The sequence below is a fragment of the Octopus bimaculoides genome, chromosome 2 (genome assembly GCF_001194135.2).
Source record: "Octopus bimaculoides isolate UCB-OBI-ISO-001 chromosome 2, ASM119413v2, whole genome shotgun sequence".
Classification (NCBI taxonomy): Eukaryota; Metazoa; Mollusca; class Cephalopoda; order Octopoda; family Octopodidae; genus Octopus; species Octopus bimaculoides.
Genome location: NC_068982.1, coordinates 51,190,186 through 51,200,232, shown reverse-complemented (window position 1 = coordinate 51,200,232; position 10,047 = coordinate 51,190,186). Strand labels below are relative to the sequence as shown.

The window sequence follows — 10,047 nt, the reverse complement described above, 5'->3', positions numbered from 1 at the left end:
AATTTATTAATAAATTAATAATTAATAATTTTTACCATGCCCTTTGGTATGTAAGCACCATTATCGGTGTGGAATGGAACTTATTTAAAAGTTCTTATACATTTATAAACAAAATTAAGGGTTCAGCAACAGGTTGCTTCACCACATACCGAAGTTCAGAAATAGCAGCTAAACTATGGCTAGTTTAGTTCGTTATTTTTTTTTTCTTCTTGTTTTGCCTATGTGAGTTGCGGGTAACTGCTATCTGTTGGAGTTTCAGCATTTTTAGCTGCTATTTCTGAACTTCGGTATGTGGTGAAGCAACCTGTTGCTGAACCGTTAATTTTGTGTATATATATACATATGTATATATATATATATATATGCATATATAATATATAATATATCTAACATATACATATAATATATATATATAATATATAATATATATATAGATAATATATATTTATATAACATACAAAATAGGACAAGATCGCAAAACATCTGGACAGTTAATATATATATAATATATATATATACATATATATATATATATACATGTATATATATATATCCACCCCACCTCTCCTCTCTTGCTCCGACTTCTACTTCTCTTCACCCCTACTCTCTTTCTCTCTTACTCTCTTCTCTCATACCCATCTTCCCTATCCTTCCCATCCCATCCCTTACACCCTCTTCCACATACCCCACCCTCTGCCTACCCACATATCCCACCTCTACCGCCACCTTCAGCCTAACCCACACCCCACCCGTGCTTTCCCCACTCTCGCAACACCATCACACCACACCACTCTACACCATACCACACAACACATCACATCACCACGCACACACCAGCACCACCATCCCCACATTTTCAAGCGATAAATATATATATATTATATATATAAATATATATATTATATATTATATATATATAATATATATAAAATATTATATATATATATATAAATATATATAATATATTGTGGAGGCTCAATGGCCCAGTGGTTAGGGCAGCAGATTCGCAGTCATAGGATCGCGGTTTCGATTCCCAGACCGGGCGTTGTAAGTGTTTATTGAGCAAAAACACCTAAAGGTCCACGAAGCTCCGGCAGGGGATGGTGGCGAACCCTGCTGTACATTTCCACCACAACTTTCTCTCACTATTACTTCCAGTTTCTGTTGTGCCTGTAATTCAAAGGGTCAGCCTTGTCATACTGTGTCATGCTGAATATCCCTGAGAACTACGTAAAGGGTACACTTGTCTGTGGAGTGCTCAGCCACTTGCACATTAATTTCACGAGCAGGCTGTTCCGTTGATCAGATTAACTGGAACCCTCGACGTCGTAAGCGACAGAGTGCCAACAACAATATAATATATTATATATATATATATATATATATATAATATATAAATATATATAATATATATATATATATATATACACACACACATTTTCACATGCATATATATACACACACACATACACATAGTCCAACTCATGTCAGCATGGGAAAAAAGGACATTAAATGATGATGATATAAAATATATGCATTACTTTCTTTACCACCTGTCAATATATTTTTCTCAACAGAAAGAGCTAGACAGGCAAAGTTGAGGGTATACAGAAGTGGTGAAATACATTGCTTTTAGAAATATATAGTATACACAATTTAATAATTATGGTCATGCTTGTTTCCAGATAGCAGGAAAGTGCCATACCTGAATGCCAGTTGCACCATTTGAACCCTAAATGCAAGATAAACAGAGACAACGATTAAATATTTGTATATAATTAAGCTTTTGCAGGTATATATTAACTAAAAGCAGCGATGATAAGTTTCATATTCTTATAGATTAAGAGGCACCAATAATGACATGTTTTCCAAAAATATTTTATGAAAAGAGGGTCTTTTTGACACCCACTGAAACTTGTTTGAACTATTAAAACTCTTCTCACTCAGAGCTTTTGCAACTTTTAACAATTAACTACAATACTAAGTGATATTTAAAGCTAGACATGAGTGAGTAAATTCAGGAAAGCATCTGAGTCTACTACACACATGCACTCTCTCTCTCTCTGATACTCGAAACATTGTCAACAAGCAATAGCTAGCCTTACATAATTTCAAATGTACATCATGCTAAGATACAACACTAAACAATCTGATCATCTCTGGAAAAGGTAACAGGCTGGTACAGGAGATATAGGTTGAGAAGGGATCCTAACCGCTTCAATACTGTGGAAATGGAATAGTATAACTTGAACAAAGTCCCAATTTTGATAAACCCTTTAAGTTAAATGATGTCAGAACATTTAGATTATCAAATAAAATATATTTGATAATTGCATTTAGTACAAATGTTAGTGTACCAGATTAAATGTTTCCAATACTTAGTTTCATCTCTCTTTGTTCCAAGTCCATATAAATGTGAGGGCCAAATTTGCATTGCAATGCAATAACTTTGATGAAATTTTACTATTAAAATAGCAGGGTTTAACCTAAACAACTTGTAACCCTCATCTACAAAAAATGGCTTGCTCAAAAGATATAAAGACAAATTATTTTTAAAAAATGAATGCTTTGCAGTGTTTACTCTAACTTTATATGCTTCTGAGTTGAGGTCCTGCCGAGGCTAACTGTACCTTTCATCCTTCTGGGCTGATAAATAAAGTTCCAGTCTAGGGCAGAATTGCAGTATCTATTTTTTTTTGCTTTTTGCACTCTGAGTTCAAATTCTCTACCTCACTGGAGTCCTATTAACAGTAAAGCTATTGCAAAATGTCATCAAGTCTAATGTAAAAATGGAGGCTTATGAATATCCAGTGAACTCTCAAAACAAATGCAGCATGAATTCATAAGAGCTCTTTGCATCAGGTGTGAGTGGCAGGATTTTCATATATACATTATATTTAGAAACACTGTCCTGCTTCCTATGCCAAAACAATAAACCTCACTAATTCAATGTATAGTGATGACGAATGGAAAATATTTTGAAATGCATCAAAATATTGTTATAAGACCATAAACAGTTAACTTTTATGTGCATCCCTATAACTAGTTGCCTGTCAGTATTCCTCTGATATATTCTTTTATTAATACTTTTTAAAACTGAATTTGTAAACAATTGTGACACAGGAGGATCATTAGAGTCTCACTTGGAGACTGTCTTGCCTTGTATAAAATATATAACAGGTTTTGTTTTGTACAATATATACTGAAGAATATCATGAATCACTTTTTTAAACTGCTGGGACTGAGCCAAGTTTTTTATTATTGGGCCAGAAGAGGACTTGTGACATTAATAATAAAGCCCACCTTGACCTTCTACAAAGTGAGAAAATGTGGACAGTAGGTTTGTTCTAGTGGTTATGTAAAGATTCAGCGAAATATTTAGTGCAAAGTTGAGGGTGAAACACAGTATGTATGTAGAGGAGAGATGAATGCTTCAGTTAACCTGAGAAAAGGTGAAACACAGCTTGCTATTTAGAGGAACAGATACCATTATAACAGTTAAAGGAGACAGAGAGAGAAAACAGCATATTTGATGGTTAGTGGTTGTAGCATATTAGCGAATGTGTCTGCCAGTGGCCCTGATGGCCTTTTCTTGTAGATGTGGTCAAGGATGTTCATTTGTTCCAGATATATGAGTTACACACCAACATGAAATGCACTTGATCAAGGATTTAATATTTTTTAAACCATGAAGAATAAATCTATTCTTTTGGATATAGTTTTGCTAATGTTGAAGATGATGCGAGTTGAAATTTTTTACTTTTACATGTATTTACTTTTTCGTGTTAAACATCAATTGATTTATAAAACTTTTTACTATTTTCTCTTTTCTTATCTCCTTTGAAGGATAACAAATTAGAATATAATAAAATATTATTAGTTCCCCTAAATTCACTTTGACCAAGATTATTTTGTAGTATTATTAAGTAGTAGTACTTAAATAGTATATAATTAAATATATAACTGTTGTCTAAATATATCACATTTAAGAAATTTTTTCATTTTCAGACCTATTTCTCTATATGAGAGAGATTTTAAAAAAATGAATATAAAATCTAGATATGTGGTGGATACTCACTTTAAGGCCAGGAATTCCAGGTGGGCCTGTTGGTCCCTAAATGTTTTAGGTTTATACAAAAAAATAAAAGAAGAAAATATGGCATAAAATCTGCATTTAAGATAAATATTTGCTCCAAAAGAAGTTTCAAGAAAAATGGAAGCACTTTAATGACACTCACTAATGAAAAATTTGAAAATATATACTTTGTTTGCAATAAAAAAAAATCTTTGAAAGCACTTTTCTACATTTGAAGCAAGTAATATAAAACAAATTATATAACTATAACCACCACCAAGTTTCCTTAGATTTGAAATTTTACTTTATAAATTTACTTTATACTGCCTATGAAAATTCTGATGAATTGTTTTAAACAATTTTTTTTTAACTAATGAAGGACAAATATTTATAAAATTGTTAGAAAATATTTGTAAAATTTAGATATAAAACATTATTTTAAAAGTATGTAAAAATGCATTAAATTAACAATGCATAAAAGGTATTATAATCTTTTTGCCTTAAAAAATACATTGAGAATGAACAGTGGATGGGTATTAATATAGTAATTTGAACACAGGAGAAATTTTGAAATATTTGGTTTTAAAGCAGTATAAAAACAAATTTAAAAAATAAAATTACATATGAACTTCAACAATAATTGTTTCAGCCTTTTTGACAAACTTTTGAAGCGGTTAGCAAATGTATCAAATACTGATATAAAAATCTATAATGATAATTTGATTTTGAAAATTAATTCATTTAGAAATAATTTAAAAAGATAGATTAATAAGTGGACCATATTGGAAAGAAATAGCATTCTAGAATAAGTGAGTTATTTCCCTTGCCCCAAACATCAGTTTTCTATACTAAATGTGAATAGTACTTTGGATATATTACTACTGAATACCAAAAACTTTTGATGTCTATTTTATATACGTACTGTATTTTAACGTTTATAAGGAACATTCGTGTATAAGGAACCCCCTAATTTTGGAGGCTTAAAATTTGGTAAAAAGGTTTTGTAAGGGATTATAATACTAAGAAACACCCATATTTTTTTAAACCTAGTTTTTGACTAAAAAGGGTTCTTTATACACGTTAAAATACAGCATTTCTTGTACCCTATCTTACCCACATAACTTTTAAATACTTTTAGTAAACATGCATTATCTACTACTCTTATGCTGAGAGAAACTTAGTCGTCTCCCTTTGACCTATTCCCTGCAAAAGCCTATATTGTTTTTACCACATACTATCATATGGCTGTGTATCATACAACCTTCTAGATCAGTGATTCCCAAAGTTTTTAGAGACACGACCCACTATTTATGACACCAGTTTATGGCGACCCACTTAACTCTACTGGGTAAAAACATTAATGAAAGAAACAAATTTATTTCAGATTACATTTTCATTGAGGCTTGTGAGAAGGATGAGCCTGTTTCTTGCTACACTCAATAATAGAATTAACATCAGGTTCAATGCATGATAGTTTCAGGTATTAACTCTAATACAAAACCTCGAAGCAGTAACTGTTATCGGCTCGATCAGTGCTGTACTGCGCCTAGAGACTTTTCCTTTTTACGATTATGTACGAATAAATAACTTGAGAAAATGACCACCTCTGATTTGTTAAGTTCGTGAAAAAGCCTACTGCTTGATAAAACAACCAGTCTGGTATTGAAAACATGAGTCTTGAACTATCTTGATAGACAGCAGTTAATCAAAGCTAATGTGACCCACTAGGATTCCGTTCGCGACCCATCAGTGGGTCGCGACTCATAGTTTGGGAACCACTATTCTAGATTGTTTCAATATAAAGGATAAGAAAACATTAGTTGCAAAAAGGTAAAAAAAAGTAGAAGAAAACTGATGACGTCACTATTCTGAAGAAAAAATCTCAACTCTTCTTATGGCTATTGAGTTGAGAAGTTTATTTATTCATTTATTTCAGCTACACTACATAAATTCTCTAAATACTGATGCTATTGATCTGAAGAACACCTAAGTTTTTCTAATAATTTTAATCTCTTTACTCATGTCATTTTTTAAAAGTTTCAAACTACTGAAATTCCTAAATTTATTCCATAGTAATCATTTGTTGTCAAAAATTCTAAAACAGGTAAATGAAATACATTGACTAAACATATATATGAAAAATATTAAAAAAATTAAATAAAAAAATATAAGTTAAATTACTAAATACACAGTAAGTGGCTGATATAAGCTAAAGCAAGCATCAAAGTTAGAAGAAAATCCACTTTAGAATAACAAGGAATATGAAATACCGGAAAACCACTGCCTCCTTGATCCCCCTTTTCACCCTGCAAATACAATTTTAAAAGATTTTGTAAATAGGTTTTGGGTACTCCTAAAAATAAAAAGCATATTTAACAGAACATACACTTTCATTATTCTAATTCTTTATTAATTACTAATTAGCCTCAACAATAATTGCTTTATTTGAGAAGTCAGAACTTGACATAAATACGTTATTTTATAGTAATTTCTTACCTCCTCATTCCTTTTTAACATTTAAAATTTTCCTCATCAAATAGTTTGATTTAATATAAATTTACAGGATCTTGTATCTTGAGAGAGTAGATCACAAAAATTCTAAATCATAAACATGTAGTTACAAATTTTCGCTAAGATTAAGGGCATTAGTGAAGTCATTTAATTTCAAAATTATCTTATTTGTACTGGTAGCTCTGTCTTCCATTACTAAAAATAATCATGTCAAATTGGTGATGATATAGTTGTGACTGAAACAATGAGACTATTATCTCCAAAAAGATTTAAAAAAAAAAAGAATGAAAGAAGTTATTTTGTTTTTATTGTCTTGGTCTGAAGGAAAACAACTGTATTTGTAGCCTTTTGCAGGCTCTCTGAGATTGGTAAGAGTGTTACAGCTAATGCTCTTCTTTAATAATAGCAAGAACAAGAAATAAATTATAAAAGGAACAAAGTTCTAAGAAGGAAGAATTGAGCACAATGATTAGTGTGGGGTCTGAGTAGACACAATATAAGTGAACTGAAATGAATGCATCATCAGTGTCTAAGTGGGGTGTCATGAGTCTAGTCAACTCTGAAGAATAGTTCCCATAGTAGCAAGAAAAAGGTAGAGAGAAAAGTTTGCACATCTGTGGCCTAGAGGTTGGAGCATGTTGGTGACTTCATGTTAATCAATTAGTTGGCCTCTTTGTAGAATGCAGTCTAGGATGTCTTTATGTGTAACAGCAAGACCGTTTCAGATGTGAATTTTATAGAAGATTAGTTGTTGTTGAGAGTTGAAGGACTTTCAGGCCCTAAAAAGACTAGTCTTTATGAAATCTAGTATTTGCCATGGTGGTTCTGGTGGTTCTAGTGCATGTGGTTCATATTTAGGGAGAGGAGTAGGACAGTGATATTTTGATAAATGTAGTAGTTGTGTCTTTCTGTTGTTGAAAGACGAAATTGATACAATCTCACCGGAGAGAATTTGAGGTCTCTGTTCAGGGAGATTTGGCATAGGGATTAAAGTTGCATGTGCATGACAATTGAGTGCAGAAATTTAGAGAGAATGAAGGATGGTATTATATATGTATGATTGAACATTGTTTGAAGTGACAATAAATAGGTCATTAATGTATACTTGGGGGCCATACAATTGATAAAAAATGTGATTCACAGAGAGCTCTCTCAGCACATGCAGCAGTGGTAAATTTATTAGTTTAATTGCTTCTTTTCTGGAGGCATTTTTGCTGTGATCATTAACAATTTTAATTCAGCATCTTAACTGTCAAATGAAAATTATTTTCTGAGATTTTGAAACGACATCCATATTTAAAACTGTGTTGGAAATATTTGGTTACTCATTTCTTCATGCTCATTTTACTCCTAATTTTTATTGCCATCAACAACAAAATGTACTGCTCATTTTCTACATTCACATGGATTGGATTAGTAAGAAATATGTAAGTATATGCACACACCAGCTCAAAGTAGTTCCAATATGGCTTAATTTACTCAGTTAGGATTGTCAACACTCTCAACTATCTTGAAACTTTAGGTAACTGGTAAAATAAAATTTTGCTGGAAGATGCAAAACACGCATGCACGCACGTATGCACGCACGCACACACGCACGCACACACACACTTTATGAATAAATATAACATACAGAATTTCCTTGATCTCCTTTGTTTCCTTTCTGACCAGGTTGACCTATAAAAGAAAATTGCCATCAGTAAATGGAATATTTAAAAACACAAGCTTATGTTCTGGAAATTCTAATTCCAAAAGGAAAAAAAATATCAACACTTTGAATTTGAATTTCATCAAACATAATAGTAGACAATCTTTCAAATCATCACACAGAATGGTAGATATACCATTTAAGATAATCAATAAGCCTATAACAAAGAATATGCAAAAAAAACATTATAAGATTTCAACTATGGAGTGCAACTTTTTGATGTTTAGATGTATTCTAAGTGTCTCTTAACTCACAATTATCCCCTTATCAAACTTTTTCAAAGTGCATTTCAGATGTTTTGAGACATTTCTTTTGAGAGGCAGTTATCACTGTCTTAAATTATTGTAATTTTAGTATAGCATTACTATATATCTAATAAATTGACTTACCAACTTTTATTATTCCAGACTGAAGGTGACAGCTGTAAAAGCACTTTGAATACACCCTACTGAAACTGCTTGTCACAGCTGACTCGTTTGCATAGTGCAGTCGGAATACGAAGACAGTTTGGAAGTTGACTATGCAATTAACTTTTGTGTTAAATTGGACAAAAATGCTACAGAAATTTATGAAATGCTCCTGACTGGTAATGGGTTAGCTTATGAGCTGGGAATTTGCTCTCCACTGGCACAGGAGGCTAGGCAAAGCAAGACTACCTGGCAGTTCAGGAAGATTCACTTTATTGACAAGAGCATCTTCTACTTCCACTGAGTTCTCTCTGGTCAGATGGTCAACAAATACTTTGTGAAGATTTTGAGGGAGTTCAGGAAGAGATTTCATTGCAAAAACCCAGAACACTTGCACCAGTCCACAATTTCATCCTGATAACCAACTATTTGACAGACATAGGCATCAAAAGTGTCGAGCACCCTCCCTAATGTCCAAACCTAGCCCCTTGTTATTTTTGGTTGTTCTCTAAGGCTGAAGGAGATGATGAAGGAAGTTGTGACAAGGGTTGTGAACACCTTAACTTTGGAGGATTTTCATGGCGCCTTCACAAGTTTGTTAGAGTACTAACTATAAAAAGTGCATTAAAACCAGAAGATCCTTCATTGAAGATTAGGGTTTGGTACGACTTAGAAATTGCCTGAAAAAGTCTCAATACTTCTGGAATACACTATACATACACAGACACACACACACACACACACACAATGTGTGTATGTGTGTGCATGTTTACGCATGGAATCTTTAAACTCTATTCTGTCAACACCTCAAATGTAAAATCCTTCCCTAAAGATGGAGGCTGGTGTCATCCAATGATGGAATCAAGTTACCATCATTGTTTTGGACCACCAAAACCCTACAAAAAGCTATTGAATTGGTAAAACTTCTACTACTCAACCCTTTTAATTTCTCATATTTCTATTCTGTGTAAGTCAGAATTTTTTTTATATATATGCATACAAACATTTTTTGTATTAAATGTATCTAATTTTTTCTATATTCACTTGCTTAACCTGCTTGTCCTCACATTTACTCATATATATATATATACACCAATATGTATAAAAATATATATATGTAATATATAATCCAAGAGAGTTAGGGGTTGAGGATCCAACCCACTAAGGGATAATATCTATCCAATATACTGCTGGGAGGGTACCCAATTATTGTTACACTAGTGTAATACCAACTGTAATAAGTGGGTGCGGGTAAAAGGGGGTTTTACCCTAAATTTATATAGCAATAAGAAAATGGAGGGGAATATGAGGTACTCATCAACTTGCAGACACTGTTGATTAATCTG

At 32.4% G+C, this 10,047-nt stretch overlaps 1 protein-coding gene across 14 annotated transcripts in view; it reads right to left on the bottom strand.

The window, feature by feature from the left end:
- The window catches only part of LOC106873237 (collagen alpha-1(I) chain), a 220,446-nt gene that overhangs the window by 99,114 nt on the left and 111,285 nt on the right, over positions 1–10,047 (bottom strand). For 13 of the 14 annotated variants that reach the window (XM_052977077.1, XM_052977060.1, XM_052977082.1 and 10 more), the window contains exons 3-6: positions 8,220–8,263; positions 6,346–6,381; positions 4,079–4,114; positions 1,706–1,732 (exon numbers count right to left, since the gene is read on the bottom strand). In XM_052977077.1, the coding sequence (XP_052833037.1) occupies positions 1,706–1,732; positions 4,079–4,114; positions 6,346–6,381; positions 8,220–8,263 (143 nt within the window). The remainder of the gene's footprint in view (positions 1–1,705; positions 1,733–4,078; positions 4,115–6,345; positions 6,382–8,219; positions 8,264–10,047) is intronic. The other variant, XM_052977098.1, reaches the window with a different exon arrangement.